The 24,282-nt window shown below is 39.6% G+C and overlaps 2 protein-coding genes across 2 annotated transcripts; both read right to left on the bottom strand.

Moving 5' to 3' along the window:
- Positions 1–1,983: 1,983 nt before the first annotated feature.
- On the bottom strand, positions 1,984–2,916 carry LOC130680116 (olfactory receptor 7G2-like). Its single transcript, XM_057490238.1, has one exon. It carries the CDS (start codon positions 2,914–2,916, stop codon positions 1,984–1,986), a length of 933 nt encoding a protein of 310 aa, XP_057346221.1.
- A 10,244-nt stretch (positions 2,917–13,160) lies between these two features.
- On the bottom strand, positions 13,161–14,135 carry LOC118924321 (olfactory receptor 7G1-like). Its single transcript, XM_036909001.2, has one exon. It carries the CDS (start codon positions 14,133–14,135, stop codon positions 13,161–13,163), a length of 975 nt encoding a protein of 324 aa, XP_036764896.2.
- Between the last annotated feature and the right edge of the window lie 10,147 nt (positions 14,136–24,282).

Here is a 24,282-nt window from a genome sequence, read left to right on the forward strand (position 1 = left end):
AAGTTTTCACAAATGCCTAAGGTGCCTAACTGGTTTTCTTGGTTTCACTGCAGATTGCTGGTAATTACAGATATGCCTTGGTTATGTAACTATACTCCTATTATGTTAATGTGTGTGTGCAATTTAAGTAGTAGCTTAAAACCTATACATGCTGAAGTTACTCTACAAGAAGATATATCAAAGAAATAATCAATCTTCCCATGTTTTCTTCCGCCTGCTACTTCTATAGCTTTTCTTCTTCCTTCCTAATTACAACCCTTAAATAGAATTCGTGCCTCATATCAAATTTACCGAGTATCATAATTATTCCAAGTGGTAAAGATACCTCAAGACAAATGCTGGGCATAGAAGCCACAGGGCATAAATATGCAAAGAAGTAAAAAGCTAACTTTTTCAAACAATAAGACTTCTCTCTCACTTACCAACTTCACATTTCCCTGTATGGCCCCGGAAGATGACTGGTTAGCCAGAGACGGGTAAGATTCCTCAAGGGAGGAACAACCTAAGACAGGCACAGTCGCAGGGGGGCCATCAGGTGAGAAATTGGGGATCAACAGAGGTGAGGCTTAGAACCTCACCCCCCCGTTCTGAGAGAAATCTTCTGCATCCGTGGATGTTTTATTGCCCTGGTCTAGCTTGGATTAACACATAGTCTACAGGCACACACCTGATCATCTACATGTGCTCTCTTACAACACTAAACTATGTTTTCTACCTTTATCTTGTATCTACCTACCACTTCAGCATTTTACTAAAAATAATAATAATAAAGAGAGAAATGTGGTATCCACATATAAATCAAGTATAAAAACCAAATGAGTATTCATATTTGAACTGACTGTTTATAGTTCATAATGCATGAGCAAAACCGAAAGTTTCTGTGATGACTGCCCTTGTACTGTTCACTATGTAACTTATTCATTATGTAAGAATTTGTTCTACATGTAAAAACTTGTTTGTTATGCCTCAGAAGATTGGAGACTGACAAAAATTAGGCTTGGGGTGGAATAATGATTGTGCATTGAGCATTGACTCCCCTATACAGAATTTTATTGTCGTTAACAACCATTTGATCAATAAATATGAGAGATGCCCTCACAAAAAAAAAAAAAAAAAAAAAAGGACAGACTTCCAATGGTAAAATAAATTAGTAACCAGGATGTAATGTATAGCATAAGGAATATAGTCAAGATATTGTAACAGCTTGGTAGGGTGATAGCTGGAACCTAGAATTATGTATATAAATGTTCTACCACTGTGTTGTACACTTGAAACTCATGTAATGTAATACTGTGTGTCAACTACCCTTCAATAAAAAATAATTATTAAAAAAAAAAAAAATGTCAGGACATTCACACTGCAAGCATCATGTTTTTGCACATTCCTGAGACTCTCAGTAAGCATCCTGTTTTTGTCCTTTCCTGAGGCCCTTATCCTGCTCTAACTGGACAGGAGATGTCCCCTGTCTTTTCCCTGTCTAGTGGGTTCTGATATCATTCTGGGAAACAGTTTAATAGAAATATGTCTCAATAATGACCAGATTGGGGTAAGAAAGTCCAGCTCCCTTCCTGTCAGGAGGCCTAAATCTGGGACAAGATCTACACAGTCCTGACAACTGGATAAGGCAGAAGCTAATTCCCACCTAGGACCATGGCCTCGCTTACATACTCTTGCTACCCTAACCACCATCTTCCATTTTATTTTGAGAATGTTCTCCCCAGAACACTGTAACAGCATCCCAGGGCCCAGGTATGGAACATGGCCCAGAACTGAGTTTAGACAGCTGAAATTATTTGTCAATCATCCCAGAGTGAGACAAAGAGCAAAATCATATTTCAAGCCTAAGTTAACAGGCCCCTAGCCATCATGTTTTCTAGTCATTTTACAGAATCTTAGTAACTGAAAAGTTAGAGACTCTGAAACACCAGAAGGCCTTTCTCTTCGACTCATTCTAGACCTGACTCAGATAGGATGACAAAATAATTAAAGGAGAGGTATCCTCCTGATGAGTTTCCTAAAGGCCCCCTTCATGTCCCTGTTCCTCAGGCTGTAGATGAAGGGGTTCATCATTTGTGGGACCACAGTGTACATCACTGAGGCTGCCGCAGCCTTTCTGGAAGAGCCAGCAACTGCAGAATTAATGTACACACTCACACCTGTTGCATAGAACAAGGAAACAACTGAGAGGTGAGACCCACAGGTGGAAAAGGCTTTATACCTTCCCCCTGCTGAGGGCATTCGCAAAACAGAGGATACAATTTGAGCATAAGAATAAATGATCCCAGAGAAAACACCCACAAATAGGCTAAACATAACAAATATCACAAAGTTATTGATGAGAGTATCAGAGCAGGCCAGCTTGATGACCTGAGCAAGTTCACAGAAGAAGTAGGGGACTTCCCTGTTTGTGCAGAAGGACAGCCGCAAGACCATCAGACTATGGAGCAGGGTGTCCACGATGCTGAGGAGCAGAGAGAGTAGAATCAGCTGAACACAGAGTCTGGGGTTCATGATGACCGTGTACATCAGGGGGTGACAGATGGCCACATAGCGGTCATAGGCCATTGCTGCAAGGAGACAGCTTTCAAGACCAATAAAAACCAGGACAAAGCAGATCTGGGTGAGGCAGCCTGTGTAACTGATGTGCTGATTCTGGGCTTGGATGTTCACCAGCATCTTGGGGATGGTGGTTGTGCTTAAACAGATGTCACCCAGGGACAGGTGGGAGAGGAAGAAGTACATGGGGGTGTGGAGGTGAGGGTCGGAGATGACGGCCAGGATGATGAGCAGGTTCCCCAGGATGGTGACCAGGTACAAGGACAGAAAGACCCCAAAAAGGAGTGGCTGCAGTTCTGGATCCTGTGTCAGTCCAAGGAGGAGGAATTCTGAAACATCTGTGTGATTTCTGGGATCCATGTAGTTAATGAACCTATAGAAAATATTGGGTGACAAGAAAATAAAACACATGATCTGTTTATCAGCCACATCACCTGGGCATTTGTTAGAAATGCCAATCCTTGGGTCCTGCTCTGTCTTATTGATGATATATCCCAGGGCTGGTGCCCAGCAACATGTTTTAAAAATCCCTGCAGATAACACTGACCTACGCTAATGACTGAGAACTGTTATCCTAGAAACACGCTCATGCATCCCATCAACCCCAGGTAATACAAAAATCTTTTCCTCTCCTTTTATCTCTCTTTATCCTTCTTCCCTCCCTCCTTCTCTACCCTCCTCTTCTTCAATCAGCCCACATTTTATTGAGAATGACTGTCTGACACACTTCAGCAAGTCCTGGGAGCAGAATAAAGACCACTTGGGTTTATTCCCTCAGGATATTCCACACCTCCAGGCAATCAGAAAGATGAGAATGAAATTACGGAATCTGTCTCATCTTCAGGATCATCTTCCCTTAATGTGAGAGACATTATATGATAAAAAAAAAAACCCAGCTGCATGGGGAAGGATGAAATGCATAAGACACTGAATAGACAGATACGAAGAGTGACATTGTGTGCTGGGAACACACAGATGCATAAGAGAGCACCAGTGCCAGGCATCCTAACAGGCTTGTCCTGTGCGCCCGAGTTTCTCCGACTCCTGAGGAGAGAAGATCAGAGGACTGGTCTTTGGTATAATATGTAGACTCAGACACTGTGACTTTAATCCAGGCTCCTGCACTTGTGTCGGAGCTGGGAAAACTTTTTAACTGCGAAGAAAGAATCCCAGCATGGAACTTTCATAATGATAAAGAGTGTATAGATTAGACCCACCAGCACATTGGACCACAAACGGGACCCACATACTGACATTTCCTATTGTGACATTTTTTCCTCATTAACCATAGCATCTGGCTTGTTCCCTTCCTAAGATGGACCTGTTGTTGAATGAAGAGCAAGGAGAGGACATGCCTAGGGTGATAAGTGCACATTTCAGGGATGGGTTGATGGATTGAAAGTTCTTCCAGGAATATTGGTCATGTACAAGGAAAGAAAGGAAATACCAACATATCAATTTGGCATGGACATAAAAACACGAAAATGAATTAAATAGTAAAATAAACACGATACATGAATCAATACAAACAATGAAAACTTACAGTAGAAAAAATAGTTTGATAGAAAGTCTACGGCATGCATTTTAAATATGTTTAAAATGACTTTGGTGTGTTTCTTTGAGTGATTATTCAAGCATTAAAAATTACAGAGAATGGTGGTTAATGACTGAGTTCCCTCCAGCCAACATTAGCAAATTCACACTCTTCCCCATACTTTGAAGAGGAATTTTTATTGCAGTGAACATGAGGTATATCTGAAGACCCACATAAAGGTTTGTACAATTTGGGTTCCTTTCCTTCCCAGCAGGAAACACTGCACTAGCTTGATATCCATTATCCACTTGCACTTTTTCTTATATTAGGTACTACTCTCACAAAACCAACTGTATTGTTCTTGCTTTTTAAAGAGGTGTGCATGCACAGAATCATTCTCTGCCTGTATTTACAATTGGCTTTCCTTCTAAACATATATTTATTGGTGCTCAGCCTACCTCACTCTTTTTAACTACTGTGGATTATTCTATATTGTACATCCTGACTCAGGACTCCATTTCCCAGCTGAGGATATTATAATATTGTCATCAGAATAAACAATATGTAATTTTAAAAATATATATCACAGTAGTATTTAGTAATGTATATAATTATTGCATTGCTATGTTCTACATATGAAACCCACATAATATTGTATATCAACTGTATTCAAACTAAACAAACATATATATATAAACACAATATGAAAGCATGCCCGAGGAATACTATCACATTGGTGCTGACTGTGGATGGAGTCAGGAATGAAAAGGAAGTTGAAAGGGGTGCTTTCTGTATTTCTAAAAATTTGTTGATTAAAAAGCATAGGCATGAAGCTGATAATAGCAGAATGCCAATGTTTGGTAATTCTGGAAAGGGGCTAACAGTGGCATTCCCAATATATTTTGCTGCTCTTATAGTGCAAAATAATGCAGAGGGACTAGTAGACAAAGGAGGCAGCCTGGTCTGTGGGTCTGGGTGTGCTCTCCTCCTGCTCAGACCTCACAGTCAGGCAGCCAACACGACGCCAGCTCTTCTTGTGGGTGGACATATGTGGCTTCAGGTGAAGCCGATCAGCTTAGGCAGGAGCACTCCTGGCAGCTTGTCAAGATGCATGTTTCCTAAATCCTGACCTCACATCAGAGCATTGTCTAGTGGACATTATGTTACCTGGGTGGCATCATTGCGGGATGATGCTTGATATGCTTCCTGGAAACTGAATAATGGAGACATAAGGATTGCCTTTGCAAAAGGCAGAAAGACACAGTGAAATCCTGGGTTTCTGGGTAAGAGGGACCATAGCAGGGAGATGGCTCAGCTGTTGCTTCCTGGTTGGGCAGTGCCGTTGAGTGAGGTGGTCACACCCACTATTTGAAGCCTCTGCATCCCTGGGGGCTCAACATCCAAAGCTCCTCATTAGACAAACTTCATTATTATTTAGGTCCCAGGACAGTGCAGACCCTTAAAGACCAAGACTCTAGAAGGAAGGCAATTGGGATGCCTGTTTCCTTACACTGTGAGGCCAGGTGTTTACCATGTTTACCATCCTTTTCTCTCTTCCCATTGCACACACCCTGTCGTGTGGAAAGTTCAGCCTTCTCAAATTGGACCCAGTCTATTTGTTTCTGTAGAATCTATGGTATCTAATCCAGTTAGTGATATAAGGAAACTGATTCTAAACTTCAGTGAGAAAACATAGTTTATATTTTGTGTAAAAAATACATTTTAAAATATACCTAAGTAATGGTAAAATGCACTCAAATGTTTCATTCAAGATACCCTGAAAGTTCCCTAAGTATTTTTTATTTGTTTTTAATTTTAATTAATTTATATTTATTTTTTATTTTGGTATCATTAATCTACAATTACATGAGCGACATTATGGTTACTAGACTTCCACCATCACCAAGTCCCCCTCACATACCCCATTACAGTCACTATCCATCAGTGTAGTAAAATGCTATAGAGTCACTACTTGTCTTCTCTGTGCTGTACAGCCTTCCCTGTGCCCTCCCCTACATTATGTCTACTAATCGTAATGCCCCTTTTCCCTCCTTGTTCCTCCCTCCCACCTATCCTCCCCATTACCTTTCCCTTTGGTAATGGTTAGTCAATTCTTGGTTTCTGTGAGTCTGCTGCTGTTATGTTCCTTTAGTTTTATTCTTTGTACTTACACTTCATAAATGAGTGAAATTATTTGATACTTGTCTTTTTCCACCTAACTTATTTCACTGAGCAAAATACTCTCCAGCTGCATCCATGCTTTTGCAAATGGTAGGATTTGTTTTCTTCTTATGGCTGAATAATATTCCATTGTGTACATGTACCACATCTTCTTTATCCATTCATCTGCTGATGGACCCATAGGTTACTTCAATTTATTGGCTATTGTAAATAGTGCTATGATAAACATAGGGGTGCATATGTCTCTTTCAAACTGGGCTGCTGCATTCTTAGGGTAAATTTCTAGGAGTGGAATTCCTGGGTCAAATGGTATTTCTATTTTGACTTTTTTGAGGAAACTCCATACTGCATTCCACACTGGTTGAACTAGTTTACATTTTCACCAACAGTGTAGGAGGGTTCTCCTTTCTCCACAACCTCGCCAACATGTGTTGTTGATTGTCTTTTGGATGGTGATGATCCTTACTGGTGTGAGGTGATATCTCATTGTGGTTTTAATTTGCATTTCTTTGATGACTAGCGATGTGGAGTATCTTTTCATGTGTCTGTTGGCCATCTGAATTTCTTCTTTAGACATCTGTCAGTTCAGCGACTCTGCCCATTTTTTAATTGGATTATTCTCCATTTGTTTGTTGAGGTGAGTGAGCTCTTTATGTATTTTGGATGTCAGCCCTTTATTGGATCTGTCATTTATGAATATAATCTCCCATACTGTAGGACACCTTTTTGTTCTATTGATGGTGTCGTTTGCTGTACAGAAGATTTTCAGCTTGATATTGTCCCAGTTGTTCATCTTTGCATTTCTTTCCGTTGCCTGGGGACATATGCTCATGAAGAAGTTGATCATGTTTATGTCTGAGAGATTTTGTCTGTTTTATGGTTTCATGATATACATTCAGGTTTTTGATCCATTTTGAATTTACTTTTGTGTATGGGGTTAGACAATGATCCAGTTTCATTCTCTTACATGTAGCTGTCCAGTTATGCCAACACCAAGTGTTGAAGAGGCTTTCCTTTCCCCATTGTATATCCATGACTTCTTTATCATATATTAATTGACTGTATATGTTTGGGTTAATATCTGGACTCTGTATTCTTTCTGTTCCACTGGTCTGTGGGTCTTTTCTTGGGCCAGTAAAAAATTGTCTTGGTTACTGTTGCTTTGTAGTACAGCTTTTAATTGGGAAGCAAGATGCCCTTGCTTTATTCTTCCTTCTCAGGATTGCTTTGGCTATTCGGGGTCTCTTGTGGTTCCATATGAATTTTAGAACTATTAGTTCCAGTTCGTTAAGAATGCTGTTGATATTTTAATAGTGATTGCATAGATTCTGTAGATTGCTTTAGGCAGGATGGCCATTTTGACAATATTAATTCTTCCTAGCCAAGACATGAGATGAATTTACATTTGTTAGTGTCCTCTTTAATTTCTCTTAGAAGTGTCCTGTAGTTTTCAGAGTATAGTTCTTTCACTTCCTTGGTAAGGTTTATTTCTAGGTATTTGTTCTTTTTGATGCAGTTGTGAATTAAATTGTTTTCTTGACTTCTCTTTCTGCTAGTTCATCATTAGTGTATAGGAAAGCAACAGATTTCTGTGTATTAATTTTGTATTCTGTAACTTTGCTGAATTGAGATAATTGAGAAATTAGGTCCATAATTTTCTTTTATGGTGGAGTCTTTGCCAGGTTTTGGTATTAGAGTGATGCTGGCTTCATAGAATGAGTTTGGAAGTATTCTCTTCTCTTCTATTTTTTGGAAAACTTTAAGGAGAATGGGTATTATGACTTCTCTATATGTTTGGTAAAATTAAGCAGTGTCTCCATCTGACCTGGGGGTTTTGTTCTTGAATAGTTTTGTGATTTCCATTTCAATTTCATTCCTGGTATTTGTTTCACATATGTAGGTGCATCTGTGTTGGGTGCATAGATATTTATAATGGTTATATCCTCTTATTGGGCTGCCCCCTTTATTATTATGTAATGGCCTTTATATCTTGTTACTTTCTTTTTTTGATGTCTATTTTGTCTTTTACAAATACTTCAACACATTCTTTATTCTCTCCATTGTTTGCATGAAATATCTTTTTTCATCCCTTCACTTTTAGTCTGTGTATATCTTCGGGTTTGAGGTGAATCTCTTGTAAGCAACATATAGATGGATCTTACTTTTTTATCCATTCTATTACTCTGTGTCTTTTGATTGGTACATTCAGTCGATTTACATTTAGGGTGATCATTGAAAGGTATGTACTTGTTGCCATTGTAGGCTTTTGATTCATGGTTATGAAAGGTTCAAGGGTAGCTTGTTTACTATCTAACCATCTAAATTAACTCACTTATGAAGGTATTATAAACACAGTCTGGTGATTCCTTCTTTATCTCTCTTCTTATTCTTCCTCCTCTATTCTTTACATGTTATGTGTTTAATTCTGTACTCTTTTGTGTTTCTTTTGACTGTTTTTGTGGATAGTTGATTTTGATTTTTGCCTTTAGTTAGTATTTGATTGGTCTGCTTTCTTTACTGTGATTTTATTTTCTCTGGTGACATCTATTTAGCCTTAGCAGTGCTTCCATCTAGAGCAGTCCCTTTAAAATACCCCATAGAGGTGGTTCATGGGTGGCAAATTCTCTAACTTTTGCTCCTCTGGAAATTGTTTAATCCCTCCATCAAATTTAAATGATAATTGTGCTGGATACAATATTCTTGGTTCAAGGCCCTTCTGTTTCATTGCATTAAATATATCATGCCATTCTCTTCAGACCTGTAAGGTTTCTGTTGGGAAGTCTGATGATAACCTGGTGGGTTTTCCTTTGTAGTGATCTTTTACCTCTCTGGCTGCCTTTAATACTCTGTCCTTGTCTTTCATCTTTGCCATTTTAATTATTGTGTGTCTTGGTTCTGTCCTTCTTGGGTCCCTTGTGCTGGGATATCTGTGAGCTTCCATGGTCTGAGAGACTATTTCCTTCCATAGCTTGGGGAAGTTTTCAGCAATTATTTATTCAAAGACACTTTCTATTCCTTTGTCTCTATCTTATTCTTCTGGTACCACTATAATGTGAATATTGTTCTGCTTGGATCAGTCACACAGTTCTCTTAATATTCTTTCATTCCTCGAGAACCTTTTATCTCTCTCTGTGTCATGTTCTGTGTTCCTGTTTTCTGATTTCTATTCCATCAACAGTATCTTGCACCTCATCCAATCTGCTCTTAAGTCCTTCCATAGATGTTTCATTTCTATTATCTCCCACTGGACCTTATATCTTAGCTCTTACATATTTTTCTACAGGACTATCAGCATGGTTATGACTTTTACTTTGAATTCTTTTTCAGGATGATTGGTCATATCTACCTCACCAGGCATTCTCTTTGGGGTTGTCTGAGTGACTTTTGACTGGTCCTGATTCTTCTGCCTTTTCATGGCGATAAAACTGGTTGCAGGCATTTGGCACATATATCAGCTGGGAGAACCCAGTCCCTTTCTGCTTGCTGCTTGTGTTGCCCTTCTCCACTGCCTTTGCCAGTTACCCACACACCAGGAGCAGACTCTGGGACAATCTCCTGAGCTTCCATGAGCAGTGCCACCTTCAGTCTAGCCTAGAGCACTGTGAAGGGTTACAGCCACACCAGGTGTGTTTTCTTGTGAGAGCCATGCCCCTTCGTGCCTTCTGGACCTTGCTCTGGCTCCCCCTGCCTGTGCCGGTTACCCACCCAATGGAAATAGGCTCTGGAAGAATATCCTGAACTGCTGTGGACGGGGACACCCTCAGGCTAGCCTAAAGCACTGCACAGGGTCATAGCCACACAGGGTGTGTTCTCTTGTGAGAACCACACCCCTTCATGTGTTCTGGACCTTGTTCCATGTTCCCTGACTCTTATTCTTCATTCTATTTCAAACTTCACTTCTGATGTACAATTTTTAAACATTTTTCTGACTGTCATCAATGCAGACAGATCTGAGATTTTTGAACACGTTTCCTATTTCATCTCAATAGGTTCAGGGCACTTTTTTACTTCATAGGATCTTGAGTTGAAATTATGACACTTCATCTTTGATAGAGTTATGAGAAATTACAATTTCTTGGGCAAAGCACTTGTCTTCTGGGAGATCTGTACTCTCAGTGGAGTGAATAGTATTTCAACCTTAAATTATAGGTAAACATGTTACTCCATATTATTTTTCATTACAAATATTTCATCATTAATGAATTCACTGTTTTCATGCACTGATAAATTATTTCTTTCATTTTAACTTTTTAGAAGACCTTGTGTTGAAAACAATTTGGCATTTCCTCAAAAAATTAAATGTATAATTACCTTATGATATAATAATTCCACTTCTAGATGTATTCCCCAAAGAATGGAAGCAAGTACTTGAACAGACATTTGTACACCCATGTTCATGGCAGCATTATTCACAATGGCTACACAGTAGAAGCAGTCCAACTGCCTATCAACTGATGAATGGATGAACAAAATATGGTACACACAATGGGAGTTTATTGAGCCTAAAAGGAACGAAATTCTGACACACGCTGCAGCATGGATGAACTTTGAAGACATTCTGCTTAGTAAACTAAGTCACAAGGTGATACATAGTTTCTGATTCTACTTCCAAGGGTAGTGAAATTCAGTCACAGAAATTAGAATGAGATTGCCAAGGTCTGGGGACAAGAGGACCAGGGTGGACTGTCAATAAGTACTGACTTCAGTTTGGGGGATGAATAATTGTATGGATGGATGGTGGTGAGGGAAACACAGCAATTTGAGTGTGATTAATGCCACTGATCTGGACACTTACAACTGATTACAGCGGTAAAAGAGCCTGAAGAGTGAAAGCAATCTTGAGAGAAACAAAGCTGGAGGCATCATGATTCCTATTCTCAAACTCTATTACAAAGCTAGAGTAATGAAAGCAGAATAGTCCTGAAATAGGAACTGACTCATAGACCAATGGAACTGAAGCAGGAGCCCACAGATAAACCCACATGTACATGACCAACCAGTGTTAGACAAGGGCACTGAGATTGCTCAGTGGGTTCAGGATTGTCTCTTCAATAAATGGTTTAGGGAAACCTGGGTCACCATATGCAATGAAATGAGATTGGATCACTATCTTACACCCCCCACATAAATTATATTAAGGTGGATTAAAGACATCATGAGACCTGAGACCATAGAATTATAAAAGAACATGCAGGGATGTTTCTTTCATGTTTTTCTTGGCAATGATTGTTTGGATATGACACCAAAAGCACCTAAAGCCCCATTGTCATATGGGACAAGTAAGAGTCAAACTCATGTGATGTGAATCACCAGGTTGTACACCCAAAACCAGTATAATATTGTGTATCAGCTCTATTTCAATAAATATTAAGTAAACAGATAAATAAGTAACCAAACTCATAGAAACAGTAGAGTTGGTGGTTACAAAGGAGCTGGAGAAAGTAAGGAGATGCTCACCATAGAGCACCACCTTCCAGGTATAGGATTAGTTTATGAGGATCTCATGTGCATCATGATGGTTTTATGCTATGTTATTGGTATTTTGGGCTATTGAATATTGCTAAGGGGATAGAACTGATGTGGTCTCAAATATTTCACTAAAAAAGAAATTTTTCTTCAAAATAGGTCATTGTGAGAGCTTAGAGATTTTAGCTGATGCTATGGTGGTAATAATTTTGCTAAACCTAAAGATATCACAGCAACACATTGTACCCCTCAATCTTACACATTTTTAAGTGTCAATTCTATCATAATAATGGGGGGAGGAAAGGATCAAATAATGGCTGCATGAAGCCAATTCTTGACACCTCAGTTACATTACATCTTCCCTTTCTCTGGGTGCTTTCTGCTTCTGTCTTTCTCAAAAGGATACGTATCGTTCTATTTAGTGCTGAACCCAGATAGTCTGGGAGAAGCTCATCCTCCACAAAGACTCTAATTTAAAGTAAATACGCTCACCCTTTCAACATAGAACAACAATTTACTGGAAATAGGATGTGGACAAGTAGGATGTGATGAGTGTCACTACTCAACATTGCAGAGTTATCTTCTAGGTGACTCCATGGAAAATTCTCTAATCACATGACTCAGAGAAGGACAGTCAGTTTTTTGTTCCTGGCATCATGTCTTCACATGTTTCTCCATTTGGTGCCACCACCTGGTGACCCTTAGCAGAACCAGTCCTAGAAGAAGACAACACATGAAGGACTGAATGAATCCTGCTCCCCAAGTCTTAGACATTTCCCACCTCTGAAGTCCCTGTAAGGAGAGATAAGTCTCTTATAGTTGGGTCATATTAGAGACAGAGATACTTTTTTTAACCAGAACTGAAGAATTCTACTGATGAAGTTTAAATATCTCCCAATCATGTAAACCCACTGAGATAATTTAACTATGCAATTTTCATATATAATGAAACTGAGTATGTTAGATGCCATTGTTCTTCATAAAGAGGCAGTTTACCAGTGATCAGTCTAATTCATTTCTAAATAGGTATGTGAGGAGTCAGCTCCCTTACTCCACTATAATCCTGTAGGTGTCATTGGATGACCCACCATGGTTCAGGTGGAAGCCGGTCTCTACCTATGACCACAGCCTTCTTTCAATACTTTCACTTTCCTACGTAATTTTAGCAATATTCCTTCTTCTATGAGTGATCAAGAAAAAAAAACTACAACCTTTGCCTCAGGCTCTTCTTCCATAGAACTGGAGCAAAGCACTTAAATTTAGAAAACAGAAATCAAGTGTAAAACATCATACAGATAGACAGAAAACAAAATCAGGTGTCAACCACAAGTGAAATGTCCTTGGCCATTCACTATTGTAGACAAATTTTAAAATTTGGTATAAATCAGTTACTATGGCTCCCTCGTGGTTCTATCAATTTCCCTCATTTTAGAAACTTGATTCTAGAGTAGATGGCATAAAAACAGAGAGAAGATAACCCTCTGATGAGTTTCCTCAAGGCCTCCTTCATGTCCCTGTTCCTCGGGCTGTAGATGAAGGGGTTCATCATTTGAGGAACCACAGTGTACATCACTGAAGCCGCTGCCATCTTCCTGGAAAACTCAGTGATGACAGAACTAATGTACACACCAAATACTGTCCCGTAGAACAAGGAAACAATGCACAGGTGAGACCCACAGGTGGAAAAAGCTTTCATCTTTCCTTCTCTTGATGGCATTCTTAAAACAGAGAAGACAATTTTAGCACAAGAGAATGCTATCCCAGAGATGGGAAGAGCCCCAAAGAGGCCAGCCACAAAATAAATCACAATTTTATTGATGAAGGTATCAGAACAGGCCAACTTGATGATCTGAGCAAGTTCACAGAAAAAGTTGGGGATTTCCAGGTTTGTGCAGAAAGAGAGTCGTGACACCATTAGACTAAGGAGCAGGGCCACCACAGTGCTAAGGAGCAGAGAGAGAAGAATCAGCAGAACACAGAGCCAGTAGTTCATGATGACCGTGTACCACAGTGGGTGACAGATTGCCACATAGGGGTCATAGGCCATTGCTGCAAGAAGACAGCTTTCAAATCCACCAAAACCCAGGACAAAGCCAATCTGGGTAAGGCAGCCTGCGTAACTGATGTGCTGATTCTGTGCTTGGATGTTCAGTAACATCTTGGGGATTGTGGATGTGCTTATACAGATGTCAGTAAATGACAGGCTGGAGAGGAAGAAGTACATGGGGGTGTGGAGGTGGGCATCAGAGCTGACAGCCAGGATGATGAGCAGGTTTCCCAGGATGGTGACCAGGTACATGGACAGGAAGAGCCCAAAGAGGAGGGGCTGCAGTTCTGCATCCTTTGTCAATCCCAGAAGAAGAAATTCTGAAACATCTGAGTGATTTCTGGGTTCCATGTATTTAAGGAATCTGATGGGAATACACAGTGAAAACAAAAAATATATAAATGGTCCCCAGATGAGCACCAGCAGCAATGCAAAGGATGTTGTGAGAAATGCTAATTCTTCATGCCACTACTGGCTTAGTGCTCAGAAACTCTGGGGTGAAGACCAGGAATCTAAGTTGACCAAATGTTCCAGTTGGTTTCACGTATGCTAAAGTTTGACAAGTGATTAAATAAAAACAAAGAAAACTCTGTATATTGTGAAACCAGGTGAATATTTACCTTTCCTTCTGCTAATTTCTGCCTCCATCCCCATCTCTCAAAACAATGCAATTTTATAGAGCAATAATACCAAGTATAGTAATTTCAGGGGAATAACATAGATGAAGATCATGTAGTGGTTCCTTAGGAAAAAATAGGTATCAAGTTATGTCAAATACAGGATGTGGGGTCTTCACAGGTACCAGCATTATTTAACATATAAAATTGCATTGTTTTGGATTTGAAAGCTTTATATAAACAGAACTCTATAGTATATTTGGCATGCCCGTGGGGTACATGCACATTCCAGATGATGTGGTCTCTGGGAAGGCAGAGAAAGGATACAGGGATACAGGAGATGGAACTTCTGTAAGCACATAATTTCATTACTTCATGAAAAGACCTGAAGATGATACAGCAGAAGGTCCACATTTGCTAATTCTGGAATGAATGGAGGGGTGGTCATATTTTCAATAATGTATTACACTATCTTTGCTGTTTTCATATATAATTCTTGGTAATTTTATAAAGAGAAGTAGGTGTATGAGGAAGGCAGCTGGATGAGTCTGTGATTTTGATATCTCCCAGCATCCTCTAGCCCAGCTATGGTAGTAATACAAGCACACTTCTGGGAAGAGGTGTATCAAGATCCAGAAATGTAGCAAAATAGAAAAGCTGACTAAAGCCCTTCCCATGACCACACCAGGACTCAAGTCAATGTCAGAAAGTTATACAGCAGTCAACATGTTTCTGAATGACCAGAATTGTTCTCATGAGGATAATAGTTTCTTCCCTTTCATAGAGAAATTGAGGACCAACAAACTGAGAACGGACAAGCTTTTGGTACAAATGCACATGGTAACCTGTCAGTGAGAAGAGAGACAGGCTGGGGACCATGTGACGCTTGGCTCTGATCATTTCATGTCTGTACCCCTCTCACTGCTTCCCATAGATGCAGGTGCACTACACATCTGTTCTCACCAAAGTATTTAAGTTACCTGGCTGCCTTCAGTGCAGGACAACACTTCACATGCCACCTAGATATTGAAGATGCAAGGTCTGTCCTCAGGAAGAGCAGAGACACCAAGTGAGGCAGGAGGCTCCTGGTCAGGAAAGGTCATCCCAGCATGGAGCACAGGTGTGTGCCTCCTGACTAGGTAAGTGATGGTCAAGGAGGTTGTCACGGGCTGAATCCTTACAGTCTCTACATCCCTGGGGGACTGGTATTGAAAGCTCATTAGACAACTGCTCATTAGACAACTATTTTTCACGTCACTGTGATCCCTGGGCTCTGCAAATCCTTATAGACAAAGACAACCCAAGAGAGGAATTTCTGAAGGCTGATCCCTGATTGTTTGAGGCCAGGTGCCCACCACCATCTAGCCTCTTACCTGGCCAGGTCTACCTCCATATAACATAAAATGCACACAGGTACATGCACTCCTTTACTAGTGAATCCTGAGCTGCTGTTTTAAGTACCAGCAAGGGCATCTCTATTTCATTGGCATAAGGATGCCTGAATTCAATTTTCAGTGTGACAACAGAGTTTATGGGTTGGGGACAAATGTATTCATGAATTCTGCTAAGATACAGTAAAATTCAAACACCTAGGAGTATTGAATTTAAAAGCCCCCAAATGTTTGCTATCAAGGAAAAAGCAATGGAAAGGTGCAAAGGCAGAAGAAAACAAGTTCAGGAGAACATGATAGACCATTAGGTAGGCACCTTTCAGGTGGCCTATTCTATTGTCTGCATGTATTTGTCTCACAGTTCCCTCCAGCGATACTGGTGAAGAAAGACCTGTCTCTCCTGAAAAACAGAAAGTAGGGACTTCCAGATAACCTGGGTGCCAAAAATAAGGAATGGCATTTTGTTCTTTCCTGTATGTGAAGGTAAAAATGGAAAGCTATGTACTCAAGGAGCATGGAAAGATAGTGAAGCAGTTGGATTTCGGTGCAGAAATCATGGTCACTGGGGCCAGGCTCAGGTGTGCTGCATATGACTTGGGCACAACTGCTGAGTGGGTGGTCATAGGAAGACTATTTGCAGTCTCTGTGTCCCTTGGGACTTCAATATCCTAAATTCCTCATTAGTGAAACATGTTACACTCATGTGATCACAGGACAGCACAAATACTTGAAGAGCAAAGCTCAAAGGTGAATAACTTGGTTTTGTCTGATCTCTTACCTGGTGAAGGCAAACAAATGCCATCTTCTTCCTTCATGTTGTTTGGCTCATGGCTTTCAAGTCACCTGCCCACCAAAGTATATCTTCCTACAGTTATTAGATTCTATCCTTTGCTTCAAAAGAACATTTAAGTGCAACCCTGTTCTAATAACAGTATCAGGAAGACCGGTAGTATATATAAGCTCAAAAATATAGTTTCCTTATATGCGTGGATATATATTACCTGGAGAAATACATTGATGCTATAGGAAATGTACCCCAAAATTTAAAAACTAAAGTCTAATTTTGTGTATGGTTCACTGACTAATGAGTCTGCTGGTCAGTATTGTATTTATCAATTGCCTCTACACTCTGTGTACTCGGATGTAACAGGCATTGATTCTCTTTTTTAGTATTTCACTTCCACTTTCTGAAATCAGTGGCTTCAATATGCTTTCATTTGTCATATGATAGACCATAGGTTGGAATTATGGTTCTTGGTTGTCAATATTGTTGCAGTAAATTGCAAATTATCAGAAGATCAGTCAATCTGTGATACAATGTGACTTTGAGGATATACCATTAGATTTTGGGCCTGTTTGTTATAACAGTTTTGTACCTGACTGCTATGATACAGTCATTAAGACAGGGAGAGGTATGACAGACTTATTGGTCAGAGGGAGAGCCCAGAGAAAAACCAAGACATAAATGGATAGGTTATATATTGCTGAAGAGGGATTATAGTAAGTGGATGAACTAATTAAAAGGTATGGGGGCATAAGTAAGTTTAGTATCCTATCTTCAAAGATAAAATTCAACTCAAAATGGATTTGTGCCTCAAATATACAAGCCCAACTGAGAAATCTTTTATTTTGAGGGAAGTATGGCTGGTAGGAACCAGATATATTGAGAATAAACCACCAAGTAAAATATTGGAAAATTGAACTATATTACAACTCGGTATTTAGGTTCACTGAAAACACATTACAAAAGATTTACAAGACAAACCACAATCTATTGAGGTGGTTTTCAATACATATAGCTAAGAAAAATGTACTATCTCAATTAAACAATGAGCTGTTAAAAATGAATGAAAAGAATAGGTAGGGCAATAGAAATTCTGTAAACAAATATTTCACAGAATAAAATTAAATGGCCTATGACATATGACAATATTCTGAATCTCAGTAAGATAAACATAAATTATTTAGATAATACTTTATAATCCCTTGATTGTTAGAGTTAAGGAAAACGTGGTAGAAATAGTGTAGATCTCCAGAAGAGTCTTGTGGAATGAAAACTGGTTCAAACTCCCAGGAAAACTCTTTAGAACTACAGAGGGGAAGTATTCCCATATACTGAATAACTCCACTCTTAATATAAAATTTTGCCTCATTTCTACCAGGATACATGTATATGATTATTCAAACAGAAATATTTGTATTAGCAGATAACGACCTAGATCTCTATCCACATCAGAAAAGATACTATTTTGTGATAGAACCTTACATTATAGACACTTACATGGCACAGATAGTGAACAGATTAGGGCTTCCATCAACAACAGGTTTGAAACATGGTGGCTAAATGATGCAAAAACAAAAACAAAAACAAAACAAAACCCAGACTCAGAATTTAAACCATAAGATGAATTTTCAGTAAGTTCAAAAAGATGGAAATTATTTTTAAAACAGAGTTAATAACTAGCATAGCGATATATACAGGTGTGTATGGGGATATATATGACATGTGGTTGAGTCTATGAATATGCCAGTGTGGAGAGTAAACATGATAAAATACTGCTAATTTCATAGAATTCAACCTAGTAGAACTTCAAAAAATGATAAACATAGAATTCAGGAAAGTAGTTATCACTGGATTGGGAAAGGAAAGTTGATGAGGAAATTATTCAGGTATGGGCCATCCTTTAATTCTTAACCTGGTAATGGGTATATTTGTTTTCATCATACTGCTACTATTTAAGAACCAGAAATATGTTTTAAATATCACTTCATATTTGATGTTTCAACAAGTAAAATCAAGGTAAGGCTTTTCATCTTCCAAAATAAAAATACATCCTCCCATGTTCTTTTAATACTTAAGTCACATTTCTCAGACTTCAGAGTGCATCAGAAACTCACAAAGTGCTTATTTAAAAACTCATCCTTTGGACACCATCCCCAGCAATCAGGTGTTCTTGGGTGAGATATGGAAACCTGTGGTATGAACAAGGGCCCCAGGTGATCCATTGCTGCAGGTGTTCTATGAATGTCAGTGGAAGAAAGTCTACAGAAGACACCAAGAGAAGCAGACAGGGAGCTGTGCACTGATTGTGGGGCTGAAACAGTATTTCCCTTCCACACGCATGAAGGGCTCTTTCTTGATTTTTCCAGGGAGATCTCCATCTTTCTCTCCTTAACATACATCCACAAAGATGTTTCTGGCCCCACATTTCTGTAATTGTGGAAAATGACGGCATCTAACTCTATCAGTTTCTTTTCTCCAGTTGTAATACTAGCTTAAGGACATTCAACATCCCCTCCACAAAAAACACTGTGTTCCTCATAAAGATATATCATAAAGTTTTGCCAAAGAGCTGCAATCATGAAGCCAGGGGTATAAGACTTCAGTCATTCCATTCATTTCACTCAATTATGTTTCTCTGTGTGGACTACACAAGGATGAGTAGGAAATACAGTAAGACGTGTTAACTAAAGTGATCAGTAAAAGGTCAGATTGATTCTTCTCAATGAATCAGTGGTAGGGAGCCAGAGAAACTAAGATATCAGAAAAAAGATTAACAACCATTACCCTGCCTACTCAGTAATTAGAGATCAGATTATATTACTCAGATGAGAAAAAACCACTATAAAGGTAAACAAATCTAAACACTGAAGCAGATGGTAAAAATATGTGAGTGTAAAAGGATTATAAGATTTACACATATAGGGGGGCGGAGCCAACATGGCGGCGTGAGTAGGACAGTGGGAATCTCCTCCAAAAACATATATACTTTTGAAAATACAACAAATACAACTAGTACTAAAAGAGAGACCAGAAGACGCAGGACAGTGGCCAGACTGCAGCTACACCAGCGAGAACCCAGCGACTGGTGAAAGGGGTAAGATACAAGCCAAGGCCCGGCGGGACCCGAGCGCCCCTCCCTCCAGCTCCCGGTGGGAGAAGAATAGGCAGAGCAGGAGGGAGACGGAGCCCAAGACTGCTGAACACCCATTCCCAGACACCCCCACCAGAGCACAGACACAGTGCGTGGGCGGGGGGCCCTGGATACAGAGGAAACAGGGCAACCAGACCTCTGAGCAGGTGCCGAAGCTGATGCCCCTGTGACAAAGAAAAGCAGGGGTTTTTTGAAAGTCTTAAAGGGACAGGGACTTAACAGCTTCACGGAAACAACACAGGTCATAGTCCAGCAGCTGGAAATTAAAGGGAAAACCGGGCACAGTAACCCCCTGGGCAACAGCTCTGAGACCCCTCACGGAGGTAAACAGCCAAACAGCCCCCCCGTCCATTACCCCTCCGGGCGATGCAAAAGCAGAGAAGCAGCCTGAGACAAACTCTGCCCACAGAAAGGGAAATTCCTCCCTTCCGGGCAGGCAAGACACAAAGACCCAGTCTACAAGCAATTACACAACACAAGCCACTAGGGGTCGTAGCTGTCCCAGTAAAGAAAGGCCAGTAGCAAGTGAAAATTTTGACCCCCCAGCTGACAGTAAATAGCACCTGTCAACATGAAAAGGCAAAAAAATATGATCCAGACAAGACTAACCCAGACAGCTTCGGCATATGCTACATCTTCCCCTGAGAAGGAATCTGGGGAGATAGATTTAGCCAGTCTTCCTGAAAAAGAATTCAAAACAAAAGTCATAACCATGCTGATGGACTTGCAGAGAAATATGCAAGAACTGAGGAAGGAGAATACAGAAATAAAACAAGGTCTGGAAGGAATTCAAAACAGAATGGATGAGATGCAAGAGACCATTAATAGACTAGAAAACAGAGAACAGGAACGCAGAGAAGCTGATGCAGAGAGAGATAAAAGGATCTCAAGGAATGAAAGAATTTTAGGAGAGCTGAGTGACCAATCGAAAAGGAACAAAATATGAATTATAGGTATAACAGAAGAAGTAGAGAGAGAAAAAGGGATAGAAAATGTCTTTGAAGAAATAATTGCTGAAAACTTGCCCAAACTAGGGGAAGAAATGGCCTCTCAGACCACAGAGGTACACAGAACTCCCATGACAAGGGATCCAAGGAGCGCGACACCAAGACACATAATAATTAAAATGGTACACATCAAAGACAAGGACAAAGTATTAAAGGCAGCCAGAGAGAAAAAAAAGGTTACCTGCAAAGGAAAACCCATCAGCCTATCATCAGACTTCTCAACAGAAACACTACAGGCCAGAAGAGAATGGCATGATATACTTAATGCAATGAAACAGAAGGGCCTCGAACCAAGACTACTGTATCCAGCACGAATATCATTTAAATATGAAGGAGGGATTAAACAATTCCCAGACAAGCAAAAGTTGAGGGAATTTGCCTCCCACAAACCACCTCTACAGGGCATCCTACAGGGACTGCTCTAGATGGGAGCATTCCTAAAAAGAGCACATAACAAAACACCCAACATATGAAGAAGGGAGGAGGAGGAATAAGAAGGGAGAGAAATAAAGAATCATCAGACCACATTTATAATAGCTTAACAAGCGAGTTAAGTTAGACAGTAAGATAGTAAAAAAGCTAACCCTAAACCCTTCGTAACCACAAACTCAAAGCCTGCAATGGCAATAAATTCATACCTTTCAAAAATCGCCCTAAATGTAAATGGACTGAATGCACCAATCAAAAGACACAGAGTAATAGAATGGATAAAAAAGCAAGATCCATCCATATGCCGCTTACAAGAGACTCACCTCAAACCCAAAGACACGCACAGACTTAAAGTCAAGGGATGGAAAAAGATATTTCAAGCAAACAACAGAAAGAAGAAAGCAGGTGTTGCGATTCTGGTATCAGACAAAACAGACTTCAAAATAAAGAAAGTAACAAAAGACAAAGAAGGACATTACATAATGATAAAGGGCTCAGTCCATCAAGAGGATATAACCATTATAAATATATATGCACCCAATACAGGAGCACCAACATACCTGAACCAAATATTAACTGAACTAAAGGAGGAAACAGAATGAAATGCATTCATTCTAGGAGACTTCAACACACCACTCACTGAAAAGGACAGATCCACCAGACAGAAAATAAGTAAGGACACAGAGGAACTGAACAACACACTAGAACAGATGGACCTAATAGACATCTACAGAACTCTACATCCAAAAGCAACAGGATACACATTCTTCTCAAGTGCACATGGAACATTCTCCAGAATAGACTACATACTAGGCCACAAAAAGAGCCTCAGTAAATTCCAACAGATGGAAATCCTACCAACCAACTTTTCAGACCACAAAGGCATTAAACTAGAAATAAACTGTTCAAAGAAAGCAAAAAGGCTGACAAACTCATGGAGGCTAAACAACACACTCCTAAATAATCAATGGATCAATGACCAAATCCAAATGGAGATCCAGCAATATATGGAAACAAACGACAACAACAACAACACTAAGCCCCAACTTCTGTGGGACACAGCAACAGCAGTCTTAAGAGGAAAGTATATAGCAATCCAAGCATATTTAGAAAAGGAAGAACAAGCCCAAATGAATGGTCTAATGTCACAAATATCGAAATTGGAAAAGAACAAATGAAGGCAATCCAAGCATATTTAAAAAAGGAAGAACAAGCCCAAATGAACGGTCTAATGTCACAATTATTGAAATTGGAAAAAGAAGAACAAATGAGGCCTAAGGTCAGCAGAAGGAGGGACATAATAAAGATCAGAGAAGAAATAAATAAAATTGAGAAGAATAAAACAATAGAAAAAAATCAATGAAACCCAAGAGCTGGTTCTTTGAGAAAATAAACAAAATAGATAAGCCTCTAGCCAGACTTATTAAGAGGAAAAGAGGGTCAACAAAAATCAACAGTATCAGGAACGAGGAAGGAAAAATCACGATGGACCCCGAAGAAATACAAATAATTATTAGAGAATACTATGAAAACCTATATGCTAACAAGCTGGGAAACCTAGGAGAAAAGGACAACTTCCTAGAAAAATACAACCTTCCAAGACTGACCCAAAAAGAAACAGAAAATCTAAACAGACCAATTACCAGCAATGAAATTGAACCAGTTATCAAAAAACTACCAAAGAACAAAATCCCCGGGCCAGATGGATTTACCTCGGAATTTTATCAGACATACAGGGAAGACATAATACCGTTTTCCTTAACGTATTCCAAAAAATAGAAGAGGAGGGGATACTCCCAAACTCTTTCTATGAAGTTAACATCACCCTAATACCAAAACTAGGCAAAGGCACCACCAAAAAAGAAAACTACAGACCAATACCCCTGATGAACGTAGATGCAAAAATACTCAACAAAATATTAGCAAACCGAATTCAAAAATACATCAAAAGGATCGTACACCATGACCAAGTGGGATTCATCCCAGGGATGCAAGGATGGCACAACATTCGAAAGTCCATCACCATCATCCACCACATCAACAAAAAGAAAGACAAAAACCACATGATCATCTCAATAGATGCTGAAAAAGCATTTGACAAAGTTCAACATCCATTCATGATAAAAACTCTCAGCAAAATGTAAATAGAGGGCAAGTACCTCAACATAATAAAGGCCATCTATGCTAAACCCACAGCCAACATTATAGTGAACAGAGAGAAGCTGAAAACATTTCCTCTGAGATCGGGAACTAGACAGGGATGCCCACTCTCTCCACTGTTGTTTAACATAGTACTGGAGGTCCTAGCCACGGCAATTAGACAAAACAGAGAAATACAAGGAATCCAGATTGGTAAAGAAGAAGTTAAACTGTCACTATTTGCAGATGACATGATACTGTACATAAAAAATCCCTAAAGACTCCACCCCAAAACTCCTAGAACTGATATCGGAATACAGCAAAGTTGCAGGATACAAAATCAACACACAGAAATCTGTGGCTTTCCTATACACTAACAATGAACCAACAGAAAGAGAAATCAGGAAAACAACTCCATTCACAATTGCTTCAAAAAAAATAAAATACCTAGGAACAAACCTAACCAAAGAAGAGAAAGACTTATACTCTGAAAACTAGAAGTCACTCTTAAGAAAAATTAAAGGGGACACTAACAGATGGAAACTCTTCCTATGCTCGTGGTTAGGAAGAATTAATGTCGTCAAAATGGCCATCCTGCCCAAAGCAATATACAGATTTGATGCAATCCCTATGAAACTACCAGCAACATTCTTCAATGAACTGGAACAAATAATTCAAAAATTCATATGGAAACACCAAAGGCCCCGAATAGCCAAACCAATCCTGAGAAAGAAGAGTAAAGTAGGGGGGATCTCACTCTCCAACTTCAAGCTCTACTATAAAGCCATAGTAATCAAGAAAATTTGGTACTGGCACAAGAGCAGAGCCACAGACCAATGGAACAGACTAGAGAATCCAGACATTAACTCAGACATATATAGTCTATTAATATTTGATAAAGGAGCCATGGACATACAATGGAGAAATAACAGTCACTTCAACAGATGGTGCTGGCAAAACTGGACAGCTTCATGTAGGAG

Source organism: Manis pentadactyla, chromosome 12 (genome assembly GCF_030020395.1).
Source record: "Manis pentadactyla isolate mManPen7 chromosome 12, mManPen7.hap1, whole genome shotgun sequence".
NCBI lineage: Eukaryota > Metazoa > Chordata > Mammalia > Pholidota > Manidae > Manis > Manis pentadactyla.